Consider the following 23,441-nt stretch of genomic DNA (forward strand, 5'->3'; position numbering starts at 1 on the left):
ATATAGTCCAGTCAGCCACTTCCCCACTCTACCATTAAACATCCAAAACCTTATGTGCTGGTGTCCCTTTGATCAACCTGTTTATGATTCTTTTTTTCTTTATTTGTGGTGATTACCAGGAAAATTTTATTTTTCCATCCGTAAGTTTTTAGCCTTTTCCATTCTATGAGTATCAACCTGCTTTCCTTTTGCAAAGATCATTCAGGTCACATTTGGTTTTAGTTTGGCAGGATAGGCTAATTCTCTTTGTAGATAGTTCGGTTCCAGTGTGGCCGATTCCAACGTAGTGCAAGTAGTCTTTCTCTAGTAATGTTAAACCGAGCTGGGAATGACGTGAAATGTAGTCAGAAGGGAGCAAAGGCAGTGATGACTGGGATAGCAGAGCTGGGAATGACGTGAAATGTAGGCAGAAGGGAGCAAAGGCAGTGATGACTGGGAAAGCAGAGCTGGGAATGACGTGAAATGTAGTCAGAAGGGAGCAAAGGCAGTGATGACTGCGACAGCAGAGCTGGGAATGACATAAAATGTAGTCAGAAGGGAGCAAAGGCAGTGATGATGACTGGGACAGCAGAGCTGGGAATGACGTGAAATGTAGTCAGAAGGGAGCGATGACTGGGACAGCAGAGCTGGGAATGACGTGACATGTAGTCAGAAGGGAGCAAAGGCAGTGATGACTGGGACAGCAGAGCTGGGAATGACATGAAATGTAGTCAGAAGGGAGCAAAGGCAGTGATGATGACTGGGACAGCAGAGCTGGGAATGACGTGAAATGTAGTCAGAAGGGAGCAAAAGCATGAAACTTGGCAGAAAAGGTATATTGAGGCTATGTGCCCACGATGCAGAAAATTTCCGCAGCGTTTATGCATGTCCTTGGCAGTAAAAACGCATGCGGATTTGACATGCGTTTAAGCGTTTTTGCAGTGTTTGTACATGCGGATTTGACTTACGTTTTTCAAATGCATTGAGTAGTCAAATCCGCATGCGGAAACGCTCAAATAATGGACATGCTGCGGATTTTTCAGCATAGAAAATCCGCTGCGGAAATTTCCGCAGCATGTGCACAGAACATGCGGATTTTCATTGGGGACCATGGGGCACGGATTACCAAGCGTTTTAAAAGCGTTTCCGCTGCGGAAATTCTGCAGCAAAAAACGCATCGTGAGCACGCAGCCTTAGGGGCATTTTTATGGCAACACCAGTAAGTGGTCAGGGTAGTGGACAACATTTTTAATTGTAGAAAATATCTTAAGTATGGATCTAGGTGGATCTTCCTTCCTTTTCTGGAGTTCTGGTCTATTGGCAGTAGCATTGGCAAACCCATCAGACTTTCTTTTCCCGAGTTAGAAATTTTCAGTCTCAGGATCCAAATCTACATATATGAGACTGTTGAAGCTTAGGTGAGAAGACGCACACCGGGTCTGTACTCAGATTATGAATGTCAGACGTTTGAAACCACGCTAACCGGGGGCATAAGGAGGATGAGACCAGATTTTACTGCAGTCATAAAATATCAAGTCTGATACGTATACAGGTCTGAAGAACAAGAAAAATAGGTTTACACAACGACTCCCCATACTCACTACATGTGGTTTTGTCTGGAGGCATGTTTGAGTGTGCAGCAACCTTACACAGAAATCAAGTGACCATACACATTTACATATTTTTATTTTTTTCCTTTTTTAGTGTCTTTTTACTTTTCTGTTGAGGGAAGGGAGACGATTGATGTGCGTGGTGTTCGGATCAGCTGAGAGAAATGGCGTCTTTGTCATGTAAGCGATTTTGGTTTCATCAGAAATGTGGGTCAGATTATAATTTAAAGATGATGTTTACAATTTGTCCAAGAAGTTATCCAGCGCTGGGACTCCTTCCTTCAAACCTTTACGTTTCCGGGTTTCTGCCACCACTTGGGATGGGCGAGAAGTGATATCAAATGGATCTCCGGGCAGGATCTGCCAATGGTCAAATACGCACTGCGGGAAGGCCTGACCTCCAGTGTTGGATCGGAGGTCAGCAGTGAAACCTACCAGAGGAGGAAAAAACCCATCAGTAATGGAATAATCAGCAGCACCGACGTTCCTTCTTATAATCCATGAATGGCAGTGGCCGGAAATCTGTCTCTGCAGCGATGGCCTTCACAGCCACAGGTTCTGTCTGAACATCCTTAATATTTCATATTGGGCCCGATTCATCCAGATCAGCGATATTCTCCCCAGTCTTGATGAAAGGGCTTGCAGAAGTTAGTTGCTCATGATTCATTAAAAGGTGCACACCTCTTGGTAAATTCGGCGTGTCTGATGAGCAGTGACGCACCTTTGTGGGCCTCACCAGAAATCTTACTTCAGTCCCTGGCGTAGAGAACACCACAGCTCGCCCTGGATTAGACTAGCTGTGGCGTTATGGCACCACCCCATCCATTTTGGCAAATCCCTAGTGTGAAACCACCAAAAGTTGCAAAAATTTTGTGCCTTTCAAAGCAATTTACACCAAAATTCTGGCAAAATTGCATTGACTAATCGGGTTTCAAATCTCTACTGTCCAGCTATCATACATGAGCCCCCAGCATACTTTAAAGGGGCTGTCCACTACGAGGACAACTACTTCTTGATCTAAATGTTTGGCTCCAATAAATTAAAAAAAGCTTATACTCACCTCCTGTGGCAGCGCCGTTCCAGGGGTGTTGGCACTTGCGGTGCCCGATGCTCCCGTGTGGTTGTTGTGACATATGACCCCTGGCGCCCAATCAGCGCTGACGTCACTGGCCTCACCTTCTGTCAAATTGAACATGAAGAGGAAACCAGAGCTGCAGCAAAGGTGAGGCCAGTGACATCAGCGCTGATTGGGCGCCGGGGTCACATGTCACAACAACTGCACGGGAGCCCCGTGAGTGCCGACACCACTGGAACAGTGCCGGCACAGGAGGAGAGTATAGGCTTTTTTTATTTTATGGTGCCAAACGTGGGGTATGACAAGGAGTTGTCCAAATAGTGGACAACTTCTTTAAACTGGAAAATTATGGTCTTATGGTCAAATAGTTACTGTAAAGCCAGAACCTTAAAAAAATTCCACTACTTTTTTTTTTTTTAAAGTTTCTAGAAGTTCCAGGCCGGGAGTGATGACAGTGTGACCGTAACTCTACAGTCAAACCAGTGACCTCAGTGGTCAGGATGTTATCACTTCTACAACCCCTGGCAAAAATTATGGAATCACCGGGCTCGGAGGATGTTCATTCAGTTGTTTAATGTTGTTGAAAAAAAAGCAGATCACAGACATGGCACAAAACTAAAGTCATTTCAAATGGCAACTTTAGGGCTTTAAGAAACACTAAAAGAAATCAAGATTAAAATGTGGTACTCAGTAAGGGTAATTTTTTTCAGGCCAAGCAGAGGGAAAAAATTATGGAATCACTCAATTCTGAGGAAAAAATTATGAAATCGTGAAAAACAAACACACAAAAGAACACTCCAATACATCACTAGCATTTTGTTGCACCACTTCTGGCTTTAATAACATCTTGCAGTCTCTGAGGCATGGACTTAATGAGTGACAAACAGTACTCTTCATCAATCTGGCTCCAACTTTCTCTGATTGCTGTTGCCAGATCAGCGTTGCAGGTTGGAGCCTGGTCATGGACCATTTTCTACAACTTCCAACGAAGATTTTCAATTGGATTGAGATCCGGACTATTTGCAGGCCATGACATTGACCTTATGTGTCTTCTTTCAAGGAATGTTTTCACAGTTTTTGCTCTATGGCAGGATGCATTATCATCTTGAAAAATGATGTCATCATCCCCAAACATCCTTTCAATTCATGGGATAAGAAAACTGTCCAAAATATCAATGTAAACTTGGGCATTTATTGAAGATGTAATGACAGCCATCTCCCCAGTGCCTTTACCTGACATGCAGCCCCATATCATCAATGACTGTGGAAATTTGTATGTTCTCTTCATGCCGTCATCTTTATAAATCTCATTGGAACGGCACCAAACAAAAGTTCCAGCATCATCACCTTACCCAATGCAGATTCGCGATTCATCACTGAATATGACTTTCATCCAGTCATCCACAGTCTACGATTGCTTTTCCTTAGCCCATTGTAACCTTGTTTTTTTCTGTTTAGGTGTTAATGATGGCTTATGTTTAACTTTTCCGTATGTAAATCCCATTTCCTTCAGGCGGTTTCTTACAGTTCGGTCACAGACATTGACTCCAGTTTCCTCCCATTCGTTCCTCATTTGTTTTGTTCTGCATATCCTGTTTTGGAAACATATTGCTTTAAGTTTCCGGTCTTGACGCTTTGATGTCTTCCTTGGTCTACCAGTATGTTTGCCTTTAACAACCTTCCCATGTTGTTTGTATTTGGTCCAGATTTTAGACACAGCTGACTGTGAACAACCAACATCTTTTGCAACATTGCGCGATGATTTACCTTCTTTGATAATCCTCTCCTTTGTTTCAATTGGCATCTCTCGTGTTGGAGCCATGATTCATGTCAGTCCACTTGGTGCAACAGCTCTCCAAGGTGTGATCACTCCTTTTCAGATGCAGACTAACGAGCAGATCTAATTTGATGCAGGTGTTCGTTTTGGAAATTATAATTTACAGTGTGATTCCATAATTTTTTCCTCAGAATTGAGTGATTCCACAATTTTTTCCCTCTGCTTGGTCTGAAAAAAATTACCCTTACTGAGTACCACATTTTTAATCTTGATTTCTTTTAGTGTTTCTTAAAGCCCTAAAGTTGCCATTTGAAATGACTTTAGTTTTGTCATGTCTGTGATCTGCTTTTATTTCAACAACATTAAACAACTGAATGAACATCCTCCGAGCCCAGTGATTCCATAATTTTTGCCAGGGGTTGTAGTCCCAAAGAGTGTAAGTGCTTTTAAAAAGATCCCTACCCTTTGGTAACTTAAAGAAAAGTAGCATTAAATCCCTTTAAGGCTGCCATAGGTCTGCATTATATGTTTAGCACCTTTCAGTGGGATCAAGCTTTTGGAGAACAGAGTTCACCCTTTGATGATGGTGGCGTGTGCATTTGTAGGTCGTATACTATTATATTGGTAAAAGAGCAAATCTCTTCCCTGTTTCTCATTGACAATAAAAGATCTGGGCTAGACATCTGAACAGAAAGTCAAGCTATGGAAGAACTCACCAAAAGATTCATTGACGGGGAGATAAGCCTTCACAACAAACATGGGTGTTCCAGCCACCTGAGCCTCCTCAAAGACGTGTCCTCGTTTCCTGTTCAGCACGCCGTAGATGCCGCCAACCACCTGCTCTGGGCACTGTGCGAATAAAAAAGGTGACATATCAAATACTCGCCAACAAACACTATAAAACGTATCTGCTGGAGAAATAAGACATAACTGAAGGCTTGATTATCCGGGACCCACCTGAATCTCCACCAGGTAGATGGGCTCCATTAGCCTTGGTTGGGCTGTCAGGGCAGCAGCATACAGCACCCTCCTAGCAGTGGGGATGATCTGGCCACCACCACGATGAATTGCGTCGGCATGCAGCGTAACATCGTGAATGTCAAACCTGGCACCTCTCATGTTCTCTTCACATAGAACTCCCTGCACAGAAATATTGAAAAACATACTTCGATTTATCAGAAGGGGCAGAACATGTAATGTTTTGGTGCATTTGCATCCTGCACTTATCCTCATTGAAGACAGACATTATGCTAAGATAAAACATCCTGCTGGGGTGGAGAAGGCAGGAGACCGCCAAGCCTGGGATAGTCATCATGGTCACCTGTCACAAGTGAATGTCGTCAGACTAGAAGACACAAACCTCCTTGGTGGCCCACTGGAATCCAGCCACAACGCTGTCCTTGATCTCATTGAGGTACTGGACACCTTTTGTGACGTCAACTAAGATGTTGGGTCCGGTTCCATCGGGACCGAAACACCAGATCTTTCTGGCCTCTGCTACATCCCACTCGTACTTTTCTGCCAAGTATCGGGCTCGCTGCTTCAACTCCTGCCTGGAACTGACGTCTCCCTTGTCGATGTCTTCAGCCAGGCCGTCGGGGAAAGGTCGGGCCTTCATGTACAGACGGTTGTGCTTGTTGGGGGATTTGGACAGGCAGAGTTGGTCGGACTCCTCACCGACAGTCTCCCTGTATGATACCACAGGGTCAGATTTCTGAAAGAAAAAGGTTAGTGGTAACTTTTTTTCCTTTTCTCCGTCAACCATATTGAGAAGCGTGCACATCCTTCCATCGATTTTAAGAAGCACTTTGCAATACTTAATTTCTCCTGTGATGGCGCTACAGGGACATTGAATATTTGTTTGAGTCCCCCCCCCAAAAAAAAAAAAAATTACTGAGTGTCCTAACAATCGGAAACCCTGTAATTGGAAAGGAACCATTCTATTGCGAAGAACTCTCCAAAGCAGGAGTCTTAAAGGGATTTTCCCCATCTTCATAAAAGGGTATTGTCAGATAGTGCTTGTAAATACAAACAATTTCGCAATTTTCTGCTTATTAAAATGTTCAGCCATTCCCGAGATAATAATACTTTTGTTTACAGCTCGTTGCCTTGGAGACCGACCACTGCTGCTCGACAGAAAAATATTAATATCTCAAGAATGGCTGCCAATTTTAATAAGCAGTAAATTGCAAAAGCACTTGTTCTTAAGATAACTACCCGATTACATCCATCTGTCTAGTTGGAAATAACCCTTTATTGTTGGATGAACCTGTAGTAGGACATTTACATGCACAACCAAGTATCAGACCAAACTTTCTGTCTGCAGCAATGACGGGCATCTTACCTTGATGGGGATACATGCATGATCTTCTTCAAGGTCTTTAAGGCAGATTTCTAAATGTAATTCCCCGGCCCCTGCAATGATGTGTTCTCCAGATTCTTCAATTATACACTGAAAACAAAGAAGTTTAGGTTGGAATTACATTGTCAAATATTCTAGAAAACCGAGCAGAGGTTTATGAGCTGGAGCCGCTTCTCCAATCTTTTTTTTGGAACAATTTTTCCTCTGTAAAAGCTAAAAATATTGACGCGAGTCCTAGTCTTGATGGATCTCCACTTACCTGAACCATAGGATCAGACTTGGCCAGACGTTTCAAGCCTTCCACCAGTTTCGGGAGATCTGCAGGATTCTTTGCCTCTACAGCGACACGTACGACGGGACTAACGCTGAATTTCATCACCCTCATATTGTGGGCATGCTCAAAAGTGGTGATTGTTCCTGTCTTCACCAGGAACTGGTCAACTCCAACTAGTCCGACTATGTTGCCACAAGGAACGTCCTCAATGGGCTCGACGTAACGCCCCATCATAAGGATGGTCCTGCAAGGTGGGACAGGAGAAGAACCAAGAGCTTAGGAAGTCACCGTACCTAATTAAATAATTGGGACAACGCAGGAGAGCGCTTACCTCTGAATAGGCTTCAAGTAGAGATCTTCCTTTTTTCCTGGAGTGTAGTTGGGACCCATAATTCGCACTTTCTGACCTGTTGACACAATTCCAGAAAAGACACGACCAAAGGCGTAGAATCGCCCCTTATCGGACGTGGGCACCATCTTAGAGATGTACATCACCAGAGGGCCCTTGGGGTCACAGTTTTTCACACCTATACAGATAAAATGTAAAAAAAAAAAGTATTATATATTAGATGCAGGAGATTTGGAGCGGTCCTTCAGCGATGGAGGCAAGGATAAAATTAGAAAGGTGGACAACCCTTTTTTTTTTAAAAGCAAAGGCCACGGTGGACATTCTTACCCAGGGAAACCTCATCATCAGGCGGCCCCTCGTACAGCAGCTCACACCGGTATCTCTGCGCCGTGACCGGGGAGGGTAGGTGGATGGTGATCATCTGTAACAAGGCTTCTCCGGCCGGCAGCCAGCGCCTCATCACTGCCTGCAGCACAGGAAAGTAGCGATACGTCAGTGCCAGAAACCAGCAGGTCATAAGCAAAGATGACAGAAGTCAGAGAGAACAGTCCTCAGTGTCCACATAAAGAGAAGAGAAAATTAGAGAAAAAAAAAAGAAAGAAAATAATTCAGCAAGTGTTAGTGATGCCGGAAGACGAGTGACACAAGAAAGCGTTTATGTAAAGATGTATATTACAAAATGCTTTCAGTAGTCTCCAGTTAATGGGGGGAGAGAAGAAAAAATAAATAAATTAAGGCTCCCTGGGGGCCGTATCCTCACCGTTACAACACGTCACAATCTTGGATTTTTGCATCCGAAGGGGTATGCGGTAGTACCAGGGGGGACGACTGGTGGACATTTTTCAGGATTGGTGAATGTTAAAGGATTTCTCACTTCCACATTGGGAGGTGGGCAACGCTGATGATGCCCCATCAAAAAGGTGGCAGCACGCCAGCCAAGTATTGTGTGCGCGTGCCCAATTCTACTGCACACTTTCTTCCGTCCGTGCACCATATCGAGAAGATTTCATCAGTGGAAGCAACTGGCACCGGAGCAACCCTTTAATGTGTGACAGCCGCCCAGCTTTATCTATGGTGTCCGGTGAGTAACACAGAGAATACGACCCCCTCCACCTATTACACCGCTGCACCCCTATAAGTCGAATATGGTCACACCTTTGTGCTGCCGAATACCAGGGCGACGTCTGCTTACATTTCCCATCCGCGGGCTCTTGGAGTAACAGAGCCTGAAATAAAAAGGCTTCCTGCCTGTCACTAAGACTTATTACTGCTGTCTTCCTACGTGAGGGGAGAAAAAAAAAATACAATAGAATTGGACATCCCAAAATAATTGCCGGCACATAGATCCTCTGGTTTCTGTGGATAATCCTAAATTCATGGCTAAAAGAACATGGAGAGAGGTGGTTATTGAAGTAACAAGACACAGATTAGATCTCAAATCTTGCCGTATTGTGTACACAGCTCAGATGCAAACATGTTTCCATGGTTACAGACTACAAACAAACCCTGGGTGTAGTCAGATCTCACAGTTCAATTTTTTACCTCCATCTGCCTCTAATGGTAACCTTCAAATAGTAGGGAAAAACAAAACTGCACACCATATGGATGGGAGCTGCATACACAATACGGGAGGACATTTTCAGTCAAGGCGTATTGCAAAATTGCTCTATTTTTTTTTATTTTTAGGTGCAGTGAAGCAAAAAAAAAAAAAAAAAAACTATGAAGAATCATTTCCATCCACAAAGATGAATTAGTAATAAAACATAGGAGCAGAGTGGACAGAAGTATACAGCGGGGGAAGCGTATAGAAAGTGCGGATAATCCGATCACTTACAGAGTAACAGCGCCACCCCCACCGGCCATCACTGCAATCTGCTCCATTTATAGATTTCAAAAGAAAAAGGCTGAAAATTCTTTTGAGCAGGGACAACAGTATAATGTACAGGGGGGGGGGGGGTTCTCATTGGGGGTGACAACTTTTGAACGCCATTTTATTTCATATCGATAGAAATATTTTACAAAAAAAAACAAAAAAAGCTGTTTTAATGTTCTGATTGTGTGTACCCTCCAGAGCTTCACTCGCTATTCTGCTGCTGGACTTACTGTGTACATACATCATCCACCAGTGCAGAGGTGATAACTTCTTGTTACCGAGAATCTCTCTTTAAAAGGTAACCTATCCTCGGTTTCACGCTGCCCTAACCACAGGCAGCAAGAATCAGATCCTGACAAATCAAGGTATATTTTTTTTCCTCTGAAACACTCCGACGTTTAAGAGAAAGTATACTTCCAGATCAGTCTTCTCCCAGCGCTGCTGGGACAACTCAGACGACGCTTTAAAGTATATTTTGCAATCGTGCAGCCAGGGACTGATTCATGCTGCCTGTGGTTTGGGCAGCATCAATCAGGTGACCTTCAAATTGCACTGATCCTGACCTACATCCTGTATTATACTCCAGAGCTGCACTCACTATTCTGCTGGTGCAGTCACTGTGTACATACATTACATTACTGATCCTGTCCTGATCCTGAGTTACATCCTGTATTATACTCCAGAGCTGCACTCACTATTCTGCTGGTGCAGTCACTGTGTACATACATCACATTACTTATCCTGTACTGATCCTGAGTTACATCCTGTATTATACTCCAGAGCTGCACTCACTATTCCGCTGGTGCAGTCACTGTGTACATACATTACTTATCCTGTACTGATCCTGAGTTACATCCTGTATTATACTCCAGAGCTGCACTCACTATTCTGCTGGTGCAGTCACTGTGTACATACATTACATTACTGATACTGTACTGATCCTGAGTTACATCCTGTATTATACTCCAGAGCTGCACTCACTATTCTGCTGGTGCAGTCACTGTGTACATACAATACATTACTGATCCTGTACTGATCCTGAGTTACATCCTGTATTACACTCCAGAGCTGCACTCACTATTCTGCTGGTGCAGTCACTGTGTACATACATCACATTACTTATCCTGTACTGATCCTGAGTTACATCCTGTATTATACTCCAGAGCTGCACTCACTATTCTGCTGGTGCAGTCACTGTGTACATACATTACTGATCCTGTACTGATCCTGAGTTACATCCTGTATTATACTCCAGAGCTGCACTCACTATTCTGCTGGTGCAATCACTGTGTACATACATTACATTACTGATCCTGAGTTACATCCGGTATTATACTCCAGAGCTGCACTCACTATTCTGCTGTTTAGTCACTGTGTACATGCATTACATTACTGATCCTGTATTGATCCTGAGTTACATCCTGTATTATACTCCGGAGCTGCACTCACTATTCTGCTGGTGCAGTCACTGTGTACATACATTACTGATCCTGTACTGATCCTGAGTTACATCCTGTATTATACTCCAGAGCTGCACTCACTATTCTGCTGGTGCAGTCACTGTGTACATACATTACTGATCCTGTACTGATCCTGAGTTACATCCTGTATTATACTCCAGAGCTGCACTCACTATTCTGCTGGTGCAGTCACTGTGTACATACATTACATTACTGATCCTGAGTTACATCCGGTATTATACTCCAGAGCTGCACTCACTATTCTGCTGGTGCAGTCACTGTGTACATACATTACATTACTGATCCTGAGTTACATCCGGTATTATACTCCAGAGCTGCACTCACTATTCTGCTGGTGCAGTCACTGTGTACATACATTACATTACTGATCCTGAGTTACATCCGGTATTATACTCCAGAGCTGCACTCACTATTCTGCTGTTTAGTCACTGTGTACATACATGGGAATCTCTCTCAAGTAAAACTAACAGGTCAAGCAAATTCTTATCCTCTCTTGCTGACAACTTTATCTTCCAAAAGGTAGGGGAGAAAACAAGGGGATCTGCTACTTTGGATCTAATCCTTATAAACAGGGAGGAAATGGTTGAGGAGGTAAAGGTGGCTGGGACCCTAGGAGGCAGCGATCATGCTATTATAGAATTTTGGATAACTAGAGGAGGAAGACATGTGAAGACAAACTTCAAGGTTAGATTTTAGAAAGGCAGATTTTAAGAGACTCAGAAAGAGAATAGGAGGGATCCAATGGCTGGATGTCCTTAAGGACAAAAATGTCCAGGAAGGATGGGAAATTTTTAAAAATGAGATTCTCAAAGCACAATCGTTAACAATCCCGAAAAGTAGGAAGAATGGGAAGCATTTAAGGAAACCAGGATGGATGAACACAGAACTTAAACACATGCTAAAAAGAAAGAAAGAAATGTTTATTACATGGAAAGAGGGAGGCATATCTAAAGAAGATTATAATGCAGTCTGCAGATCCTGTAGGGCACGTATCAGGTTAGCTAAAGCTGACAATGAATTAAGGCTTGCAAGAGATGTCAAAAGCAATAAAAAAGGATTTTGGGGGTATGTCAAAAGTAAAAGAAAAGTCAAAGATGCTATAGGATTTTTACAGGATGAAAATGGAGAAATGGTAAGAGAGGATGTTGAGAAGGCCGAACTTTTTAACTCCTATTTTGCATCTGTTTTCTCTCAGAAAGAAAATGTAACATCAACTAATCTTCACTGTCCTTTTAAAGGAATAGAGGAATCCAAGTTATCTGTAAACAGAAAGATTGTGAGGGAATATTTAGCTAACATAAATGAGTTCAAGTCTCCAGGTCCAGATGAATTACACCCCAGAGTACTGAAGGAGATCGTAGAAGAAATTTTAGAACCACTCTCCATAATCTTTGAAAATTCTTGGAGAACAGGAGAAGTCCCAGAAGACTGGAGAAGAGCAAATGTTGTTCCTATCTTCAAAAAGGGGAAGAAGGTGGACCCAGGGAACTATAGGCCGGTGAGTCTGACTTCTATACCAGGAAAGATCTTTGAACAAATTATTAAACAACATGTATGTAAGTACCTGGATAAGAATGAAGTGATTAACCAGAGTCAGCATGGGTTTGTAACTAACAAGTCATGTCAGACTAACTTAATTTCCTTCTATGACAGAATCACTGACTGGGTGGATCAGGGAAATGCTGTAGATATAGTATATCTTGACTTCAGCAAAGCATTTGACAAAGTATCTCACACCTTCCTTATTGAAAAAATGACCAAGTATGCAATGGACCAGGCAACTGTTAGGTGGTTTCATAACTGGCTTAGTGATCGGACTCAAAGGGTGGTTGTAAATGGCTTCACATCCAGCTGGATGAATGTCTCAAGTGGGGTACCACAGGGCTCCGTCCTGGGACCTGTATTGTTCAACATCTTTATCAATGATTTAGATGAAGGAATTGAGGGTAAACTGATTAAATTTGCTGATGACACAAAGCTAGGAGGGATAGCTAATACTAGAGAAGAGAGAGAGAGGATTCAAAAAGACCTAAATAAACTGGAGCAGTGGGCAGCAACCAACAGAATGGTTTTTAACAGGGAAAAATGCAAAGTACTACATCTGGGCAATAAAAATGAAAAAAGCATATACAGAATGGGAGGAATAGAGCTAAGCAACAGTACATGTGAAAAAGACTTAGGTATACTAATAGATCATAGACTGAACATGAGTCAACAGTGTGATGCAGCAGCAAAAAAGGCAAATACAATTCTGGGATGTATTAACAGAAGCATACAGTCTAGATCACGTGAAGTCATTATCGGTCTTTACTCCTCTTTGGTCAGACCTCATCTGGAATACTGTGTACAGTTTTGGGCACCACATTTTAAAAAAGACATAGACAAACTGGAGCAAGTTCAGAGAAGAGCGACCAGAATGGTGACTGGTCTGCAAACCATGTCCTATGAGGAACGGTTGCAGGATTTGGGAATGTTTAGCTTGCAAAAAAGAAGACTGAGAGGAGACTTAATAGCTGTCTACAAATATGTCAAGGGCTGTCACATTGTAGAAGGATCATCTTTATTCTCATTTGCACAAGGAAAGACTAGAAGCAATGGGATGAAACTAAATGGGAGGAGACACAGATTAGATATTAGAAAAAACTTTTTGACAGTTAGGGTGATTAATGAGTGGAACAGGCTGCCACGAGAGGTGGTGAGTTCCCCTTCAATGGACGTCTTCAAACAGAGGCTGGACAGAAATCTGTCTGAGATGATTTAGTGAATCCTGCTTTGAGCAGGGGGTTGGACCAGATGACCCAGGAGGTCCCCTCCAACTCTACCATTCTATGATTCTATGATTACATTACTGATCCTGTACTGATCCTGCGTTACATCCTGTATTATACTCCAGAGCTGCACTCACTATTCTGCTGGTGCAGTCACTGTGTACATACATTACATTACTGATCCTGTACTGATCCTGAGTTACATCCTGTATTATACTCCAGAGCTGCACTCACTGTTCTGCTGGTGCAGTCACTGTGTACATACATTACATTACTGATCCTGTACTGATCCTGAGTTACATCCTGTATTATACTCCAGAGCTGCACTCACTGTTCTGCTGGTGCAGTCACTGTGTACATACATTACATTACTGATCCTGTACTGATCCTGAGTTACATCCTGTATTATACTCCAGAGCTGCACTCACTATTCTGCTGGTGCAGTCACTGTGTACATGCATTACATTACTGATCCTGTACTGATCCTGAGTTACACCCTGTATTATACTGCAGAGCTGCACTCACTATTCTGCTGGTGCAGTCACTGTGTACATACATTACATTACTGATCCTGAGTTACATCCTGTATTATACTCCAGAGCTGCACTCCCTATTCTGCTGGTGCAGTCACTGTGTACATACAATACATTACTGATCCTGTACTGATACTGACCTACATCCTGTATTATACTCCAGAGCAGCGCTCACTATTCTGCTGGTGCAGTCACTGTGTACATACATTACTGATCCTCTACTGATCCTGAGTTACATCCTGTATTATACTCCAGAGCTGCACTCACTATTCTGCTGGTGCAGTCACTGTGTACATACATTACATATTCTGAGTTACCTGGTGTATTATACTTCAGAGCTACACTCTCTAAAATACAACCAGCAGAGAAGCGACAGGTAACAAGCCTGTGGACAGATACACTCCCACCTCCTTGGCTCAGCTAATAGTTTCCATACATCAGATGATTATACTTGTATAACAATGAAACTTGTCAGAATATAGAGCCATAAAGGGAAGCTGTGAGTTCTGCTCTGGAGCCGTCAGAATTGTGGCTGCAGCTCAGGATTATATTACAGGCTGTAACTCAATCAGAACTTTATGGTGTTCAAAGGTGGTCATGTTTCTAAGAGGAGGGTCCAGACCATAGTTTGTCAGCGGAGGAGGACATTTACCTTGAGAAGCTGTTTTCCTTCCTTATCTCGGTCCTCGGCGTCCAGCTTGATGTCCAGTTTTTCAACCAATTTGGCCGTCTCGTCTTTCTTAAAGTTCATGATGGCGTCAAATATCTGGAGGGTAAAGGGCAGCTAGTGACGTGGTGCCCAGGAGGCGGAGCACACAATGTGGTGCAGTAGATCCCAATCAGAGACACATTACCTTAAAGATGGGGTCCAGGATGAGCTGGCTGAAGGTGCGCGGCAGCTTCTTCCCGTCGGCGTTGGTCGCAGTTTTGCTGAATTTGCCGCACGCGGGATCAAAATACCTAGAGACAAAAGATTAAAGAAGGCGCCTGCAGTCAGCTGGGTCCAGTCTATTACCGCTCACTTTATGCTCCTAACTGCAGAGAGGTAACTTCTCCACTGCCCTCTACCTGCTGATTGTTTCCACAAGATGCATTTATGGCCAGCACCCCTCCCCCTTGAGGTCATTATACCACTACATACTTGTCTCCCCATAGTTTCTTCATCATGTCTTCCACTTTCTTTGCTCGCTCCGCTGGAGGGAGCTGGGCCTTCTCGCCTTTGGCGGCAAATTTAGCGACGTACATTTCTGCAAACTGCTTGAGGGTGAAGGCCCAACCGTGCAGACCAGAGCCAAATCCGACCGTGCCGATCACTGGGTCAATCTATAGATACAAAAGTAAAATGGGGAAGGCGAGGGTTACAGAGGTGGCCATGGTTTAAGCTGCACCCTCATGGCAGATACAGGACCTCTAAACCAGAGCTGGAGGTCACCTCTGCGGTCTCCTCACCATGATGTTGCCCATGGGGCCGGATTCTCCCTCCCCGTACGTAGAGATGATAACGTTCACGTTCTCCACTATCCTCTGGAAGGTCAGGTACAATTCCTCGGGTTCTAGCTGCAGCTCCAGCAGCGCTCGGTCCATTTTATTCATCATGAGAACTGGTTTGATCCGTTCGGCGATGGCTTGTCGCAAAACTGTTTCAGTCTGAACGCAAACACCTAAAACCAGGAGGCATGAAAAACAAGGAGGATAAGAGAAGAGGAGGGTTCACAGATGTGCAAAAAAAAAAAAAAAAGGATCCGCTAGAACTGATAACTAAAGAAAGTGAGCGACTGTGAAGAGGGATGATGCACGCTCGCTTTGCTTTCGGCTAGAGATTTTGGCCTCACAGCAAAAGTGGAGGTCACAAATGTTGGACGCCGATATATATGACTGGTCAAAAAATAAAGAATTAACAGTTAAGTTTTTCCAGCAATTTTGATTACCAGGCAACCCTACAGTGGCAGCGTCCATACACCTTACATATTGAGCACTTTATCGGCAGCCCTCTCCCAACATCCCCGTACACATAGTCTACTTCCAGGGGGCGCTCCCGGAAAAACAAAAGAAATGGGTGCTCAACATGCCCAATGTCGTCCAACAGCAACAAACTTTCAATCTGCGCCGCTGCCCCTGGAGACATTGTCTATGTCATGTAGACAACGCTGCAGCCAGTCAGCAGCTCTGAAAGCCTCGTGCCATCATGTTGGGCAGAGCCGCTAAGGTTACTCATTGCCTCCAGAGATGTCAGAGCTGCAGACAATAACAGACCACAGTGGTGGAGAGACTCCACGCCGAACCCTGGGGATGGGAATTAGAGTAAAGTCTCGGCCACATGGATTTTGTGAAACTGGACCACCCCTTTATTTTAATGTGTATCGGGGCCACAGCATTTTTCGGAGCCGGCGAGAACCCCACACGCTGCCACCTCTCCTTTCCTGTCAATGGAAGAACCAGCATCTATTGGACACTAGCGACATATCACTGATGGTGCAACCCCTTCATGGCCACGGATGATCTATGATCAGTCAACAGCTGTCCTTTTGACGGCTCCGTGCACCGTGTAGACATTGTTCTCAAGGAGAGATACGGGACCCTTGAGGAGGGTCTTGAGCTGAATCCGCCGAGCAGCACATCTCCTTACCTGACACACAGTCTACAACCACAAGTGCGCCGTCTGTAACACGGAGTGCGGCTGTCACTTCTGATGAAAAGTCCACGTGCCCGGGGGAATCTATCAGGTTTATAAGAAAACCAGAGCCATCCTTGCACTGTTTGATAAAAGCCAAGTCGTTGTCCGATAGCTCGTAGTACATGGAGATCGCCCTACAGAGAAAAACACAAGAGCCTGATGAGAGCAGCAGCCATGGCGTGAGCGCGAGTACGGAGATAGCCAGCACTCAGTTACAGACGCTGGACCGCCGTTCTCCATTTTATTTATTGAGCCAAAAAGGCACAGAAATGCGGCATTGGCACCAAGAATGAAGTGTACAGGGCGCAATGTAAGGATGTAACGGGATTAATCTGGAAAATCTATAGAAAGCTTTAAGAGAAAAAGAAGGTAATGTTGGCCATCCCCCCTCATATACTGTCCGAATGTAATGCGTATGGTGGTGAGGCTTCCCTGCCAGATTATATAGAGTAAAGGACTGGTAGAACAACAACAAAATATTGCCATCAGAGATGTCTGACAGCATCTTTCTCTTCCCGCTACATGAAATTGTTATATCAGAGTTTCGGGTAGCATCAGGAAAGACAGCAGTTGGTGAGACAAGAGCTAGTCAGGGTGTTTGGGCACCTTAAACTGTTATTCCCCATTTCCATTGAATGATATTTTCAGGTAGTTCTGGTAAAAAGAAGCGATTTTGTAATTTACTGCTTACTAAAATTAGCAGCTGTTCTTGAGATATTAACAATTTTATTTAGTTTATTTCTTGTTGCCTTGGAGACCGACCACCGCTGCTAGGCAGCAGAATCTGTGTCGTACTTACAAGCTCTTTTCTGTTGTGCCTATAAGCAGTGTTTTGAAGCTGGCCAGGATAGCGGGAGCAAGCTGTTAGCCCCTATTCCCTGCATAGCCTCAGCGCAGTAACAGCGTGCTCCCGCGATTCTGGCCAGCTTGTAAGCACTATACAGATTCTGTTGTCTAGCAGCGGCGGTCGGTCTCCAAGGCAACAAGATGTAAACAAAAGAAAAAAGTGTTAATATCTAAGAACAGCTGCAAATTTTAATAAGCAGTTAATTGCAAAATTGCTTTATTTACAAGAACTATGCGGCAATACCCATTTTTGAAGATGGGAATAGCCCCTTTACAGAGCTCAGAATTACGGATTACTTTTACACCAGGAGGCGAGAGGAGCTACTGATGTGACGTCTGTTGGCCTTAATTGGCTTTCATTAGCCATCAGTAGAGCTGAAGACAGAATACGGACGTCATTTTTCTGTACAAGAGCAGGTCCTCTGTCTTCAGAGCTGGTAGGGATGAAGATTTCATGCTGAACAAATGTAATAAAAATGAATGTCATCCAGGGAGTCCTGAACACACAGACCTTTCTGGGCACGGGGATTAGTAGAAGTGTTCCTGGCAGAACGGGTAGGACCAAGACGGGCAGAGCAGTGTAGGATTAGTTATTCCGTCTGATATCGGAAACACGAGCCCACTGGTTGGGAAATTTGTTCTGTAAATGAAGGCAGAGTCTAAAAATACCCTCAGCTTATTGCCTTGTACTCCGTTCCTCTGCCAACTGAGTGCAGCTACAAAAATAAAGTCACAAGAGCGAAATGTATCCATGTGATGGAGATACCTGATCCTGCAGCAGAGGGGAGGGTGGAGGAAAGCCCTCCTGACTCAGCAGCTCGTCCGCAGAGACCCCCAGAGGAGAGAAGCCCTCCATCTACCTCACTGCGCTAGGCGGAAACGTGTATGAACTAAAAACCCAGCGCAACTGGAGACTTCTACTATACAAAAAGGAAATGCTTCAATACCAGCTCCAAAAAAGAGGAGCTGTAAATGCTCCACATGGGGGTGGAGGGACTCCTGTAATAACCTGTCTGATGAACTCACCGCCCCGCTGCCTCCAGCGCCTGACGATAGCCGGTGTCACCATTTACATTTTACACACCCGAGAAGGCTCAGATAGATCCAAAATAAAAAAAAGAGGGAAATCTGCTCAGTATTTTGTGTAAACCGCTCCAAAGCAGCTCTATATTTCTCTATGGTTACAGAGTACAATCCAACCACATGCAGTCAGATTAAATGAATCGGCCCCCCGTCCTGCCGCTCCGCCAGGTGCCCCGCACCCCCCCGTTCTGCCGCTCCGCCAGGTGCCCCCCGTTCTGCCGCTCCGCCAGATGCCCTGCGCGATGCCCCGCGCCCCCCCATTTTGCCGCTCCGCCAGGTGCCCCGTGCCCCCCCGTTCTGCCGCTCCGCCAGGTGCCCCGCGCCCCCCCCGTTCTGCCGCTCCGCCAGGTGCCCCGCGCCCCCCCCGTTCTGCCGCTCCGCCAGGTGCCCCGCGCCCCCCCCCGTTCTGCCGCTCCGCCAGGTGCCCCGTGCCCCCCCGTTCTGCCGCTCCGCCAGGTGCCCCGCGCCCCCCCGTTCTGCCGCTCCGCCAGGTGCCCCGCGCCCCCCCCGTTCTGCCGCTCCGCCAGGTGCCCCGCGCCCCCCCCCGTTCTGCCGCTCCGCCAGGTGCCCCGCGCCCCCCCCCGTTCTGCCGCTCCGCCAGGTGCCCCGCGCCCCCCCCCGTTCTGCCGCTCCGCCAGGTGCCCCGCGCCCCCCCGTTCTGCCGCTCCGCCAGGTGCCCCGCGCCCCCCCCGTTCTGCTAGTTAGCTCAGCAGTTGAGCTGTAAACACAACACATTGGGGGATTTTTACTCAGGTCTATTGGAAAAAATGGGGCAATAAAGAGTAGTAAAGCCGCAGCAGAATGGAGAAGGGCTGGGCTGTCTTGAAGAACTTACGTAGACTTAATGGTGATGCAGCGTTCCTGTTCGTCTTTGCGCGTGTCTGTGAAACGCGTTTCTCCGGCTCGGGCAGAAGCGATGATGCCGGCTTTGCACACCAAAGAGTCAGTCAGGGTGGATTTGCCATGGTCGACATGAGCAATCACAGACATGTTTCTGATGTTGGACTTTTTGTCCATGATCGCTCGGATCTGGTCTACGGTGAAGTTCACCTGTCATGGAAGCAAAACGGAACTTAGTGATCAGAAGACAATATGGAGAGCACACTGCCACACCAAGAGACCCTCCACCATCCATAGCAGGACCCCTATAAAGCATTCCAGCTGAACCTCTGTGTAGTTTACGCATCCTATCCTGGGATGAGGAGCAGAAGTGAGTACACCCAGCAGCCACTTACTCCACATCTTCAATAATATAACCATTTGGAGACTTATCTTTTCACATCCAAACCCATTTCAAAAGCGCACAACAATGCGATCCATCGCGGACCCTCTATGAAAGGAGTAGGGTCCCCCGTAAACCTTAGGCCTCCTGGCTCAGAGGTGGTGGGGTAAGGGTCAAGAACTCTGCTGAAACACTTGGACCCATCTTGCTCCAGCCTTCACCTAAATGTAAGGTTCACCCATATATTGGAGTTAACTAGGAAGGACCCTGGAGTATCATAGGAATCCCCCACCTGATATCTGAAAAATAGCATCCAAAAAGAGCAACACCAGAAAAAATGATCCTTGCGACAAACACAAATAGATGGTGAGCAGGCGGTGACATGAGTAATAAGGAGCCGTGTGATTACACTGCAGACATCTGACATTTGCTGTAGCCGGGAGCCCAGGAGGACGCAGGGTACGTGCCCACGCCCCGGACTCAGAGGAGTCAGCCAAACTCCCGGACAACCCACGGCTCAGCCACTTAGGGCCCCATACACATTAGATGGCTGTTGGCCGCACTAAGCTTCGGATGAACATTCAGCCATCAGCCATCCCCGGCGTCTCTCCCATACACAGGAGCGCTCGCTCGGTGGATTAGATCGTGCAGAACAATGCAATCGGCATCTCTCCCACCCATCCGTTCGGCCGGAACCCCCATACACATTAGACTGTTAGCCAAACCAGTAGGTGGGTGCGGCCAACATTAATCTAATGGAGGCCCTTACTCTAGTAGGCTGCATCAGGCCCACGATCTACCAGAGGTCCGGAGCGCATGAGACCATCAAGGGGCACAATGACGTCACTTTACTGAGACGAGCAAATACCACCAAACCAGAGAAAGCCTAATGAGCTCAGTACACCGTGACTCCAAAAGCAGAATAGTGAGTGCAGCTCTGGAGTATAATACAGGATGTAACTCAGGATCAGTACAGGGTGAGTAATGTATGTACACAATAACTGCACCAGCAGAATAGTGAGTGCAGCTCTGAAGTATAATACAGGAGGAACTCAGGATCAGTAATGTAATGTATGTACACAGTGACTGCACCAGCAGAATAGTGAGTGCAGCTCTGCAGTATAATACAGGGTGTAACTCAGGATCAGTACAGGATCAGTAATGTAATGTATGTACACAGTGACTGCACCAGCAGAATAGTGAGCGCAGCTCTGGAGTATAATACAGGATGTAACTCAGGATCAGTAATGTATGTACACAGTGACTTCACCAGCAGAATAGTGAGTGCAGCTCTGCAGTATAATACAGGGTGTAACTCAGGATCAGTACAGGATCAGTAATGTAATGTATGTACACAGTGACTGCACCAGCAGAATAGTGAGTGCAGCTCTGGAGCATAATACAGGATGTAACTCAGGATCAGTAATGTAATGTATGTACACAGTGACTCCACCAGCAGAATAGTGAGTGCAGCTCTAAAGTATAATACAGGATGAACTCAGGATCAGTAATGTAATGTATGTACACAGTGACTGCACCAGCAGAATAGTGAGTGCAGCTCTGGAGTATAATACAGGATGTAACTCAGGATCAGTAATTTAATGTATGTACACAGTGACTGCACCAGCAGAATAGTGAGTGCAGCTCTGAGGTATAATACAGGATGTAACTCAGGATCAGTAATGTATGTACACAGTGACTGCACCAGCAGAATAGTGAGTGCAGCTCTGAGGTATAATACAGGATGTAACTCAGGATCAGTACAGGATCAGTAATGTATGTACACAGTGACTGCACCAGCAGAATAGTGAGTGCAGCTCTGAGGTATAATACAGGATGTAACTCAGGATCAGTAATGTATGTACACAGTGACTGCACCAGCAGAATAGTGAGTGCAGCTCTGGAGTATAATACAGGATAAGTAAAGTAATGTATGTACACAGTGACTGCACCAGCAGAATAGTGAGTGCAGCTCTGGAGTATAATACAGGATGTAACTCGGGATCAGTACAGGATAAGTAATGTAATGTGTGTACACAGTGACCACCAGCAGAATAGTGAGTGCAGCTCTGGAGTATAATACAGGATGTAACTCAGGATCAGTAATGTAATGTGTGTACACAGTGACCACCAGCAGAATAGAGAGTGCAGCTCTGGAGTATAATACAGGATGTAACTCAGGATCAGTAATGTAATGTATGTACACAGTGACTGCACCAGCAGAATAGTGAGTGCAGCTCTGGAGAATAATACAGGATGTAACTCAGGATCTGTAATATAATGTGTGTACACAGTGACTGCACCAGCAGAATAGTGAGTGCAGCTCTGGAGTATAATACAGAATGTAACTCAGGATCAGTACAGGATCAGTAATGTAATGTATGTACACAGTGACTGCACCAGCAGAATAGTGAGTGCAGCTCTGGAGTATAATACAGGATAAGTAGTGTAATTTGTAGTGAGTTCTCCACTGACTGATGACACCACCCGTTGTCAGTCACAGGGCCTCTAGTAGGATTGGTGGCAGTGTCAGGTCTGCACACACAGTACCAGTAGTGCACATCGTCCTCTCTCAGAGCAGCAGATAGATATAATGGTCTCCAGCAGGTCAGCAATGTGCACAGGACATCACTGAGAAATCGGGTCATTAATGTCACCACACGGTGACCTCCATTACCAGTGATGAGTCAGGACGGTGCAGCCTCCGGCTACAGGGAGAGTGATGGCTCCCAGCAGCGCAGCCACAATAGAGGACTGGGGGCACCAGCACATCACAGAGTGCAGCCACACGACCACCCGCTGCGGCCACTTAGCTCTGTAACCAGGTGTGAGGTGACAGGCTCCCGACAGGACTGCACTGTCAGGTCCCTGATCCCTCCTTCCCCTCTCAGCTGCTGCAGTGCAGACAGACATGACAGCTGATCCCTGTATAAAATGGCCGCATCCCAGACAGCGGAGCGCGGGGAGTCTGCTCCCTTCTCTCTCCCCGCACCTCCCTGCTCCGGTGTGTGCCCGGCAGACTGTGACACGGCCGCCTCCCCGCCAGGACTCACCATGGTGGCGGATGTCTCCGGATTCCCCGGGCAGAGCGAAGCAGGAGCCGCCTCACAGCTGGAGGACTCGGGAAGAAGGAGGAGGCGGGGCGATGACGTCAAACAGAGGCTACTGCGCAATGGCTGCCGGGAGAAAGGGGTGGGACGGAGACTGGCGGACAATGTATCCATGACAACCTGACGCAGCCTCCGCTGCAGAGGGGACCGTACTCTGCCGCAGCCTGTGCCGAGCGCGGGGGATGATGGGAGCAGCGGTGTGTGCACAGCACGGCTGTGTCGCACTGCTGCATAATCTCTCAGCTGCTGGCTCTGACACCAGGAGGCGCCTGTATGTGGCGCACTAACATAAGTGTAGAGGCAAGTGTCATATAAGAAGTAGAACCCCACAACAGACCCTGCCTCCTAAATACAGAGAATATAGACCCCCCCAAATATATACAAGCTGTACCCGAACTAAATATAGACCCCAAAATAAAAGCTGT

General features: G+C 45.8%; 1 protein-coding gene across 1 annotated transcript; it reads right to left on the reverse strand.

Annotated features, from left to right (window-relative positions):
- Positions 1 to 1,648: 1,648 nt before the first annotated feature.
- Positions 1,649 to 23,169, reverse strand: LOC141270067 (elongation factor 2-like). Its single transcript, XM_073680462.1, has 15 exons — positions 22,960 to 23,169; positions 19,520 to 19,734; positions 16,708 to 16,889; positions 15,531 to 15,742; positions 15,223 to 15,404; positions 14,936 to 15,041; positions 14,734 to 14,847; positions 7,754 to 7,892; positions 7,409 to 7,604; positions 7,063 to 7,321; positions 6,786 to 6,893; positions 5,802 to 6,155; positions 5,399 to 5,581; positions 5,158 to 5,290; positions 1,649 to 2,020 (listed from the first exon to the last, which is right to left on the reverse strand). Exons 1-15 carry the CDS (start codon positions 23,128 to 23,130, stop codon positions 1,827 to 1,829), a joined length of 2,748 nt encoding a protein of 915 aa, XP_073536563.1. The 5' UTR covers positions 23,131 to 23,169; the 3' UTR covers positions 1,649 to 1,826.
- Positions 23,170 to 23,441: the final 272 nt, after the last annotated feature.

This window comes from Phyllobates terribilis, unplaced genomic scaffold (assembly GCF_046119375.1).
Source record: "Phyllobates terribilis strain yellow unplaced genomic scaffold, ASM4611937v1 Scaffold_1__5_contigs__length_1240528914, whole genome shotgun sequence".
Lineage (NCBI taxonomy): Eukaryota > Metazoa > Chordata > Amphibia > Anura > Dendrobatidae > Phyllobates > Phyllobates terribilis.

What these genes read in the sequence shown, in the direction of transcription:
- LOC141270067 (XM_073680462.1), bottom strand. Translation starts at nt 23,130, where the DNA reads ATGGATACATTGTCCGCCAGTCTCCGTCCCACCCCTTTCTCCCGGCAG. An exon ending in CGGAGACATCCGCCACCATG is followed by an intron (nt 19,735 to 22,959) that starts GTGAGTCCTGGC and finishes CTTCCATGACAG; the next exon opens with GTGAACTTCACCGTAGACCA. An exon ending in TCTACCTGGTGGAGATTCAG is followed by an intron (nt 5,291 to 5,398) that starts GTGGGTCCCGGA and finishes TTATTCGCACAG; the next exon opens with TGCCCAGAGCAGGTGGTTGG.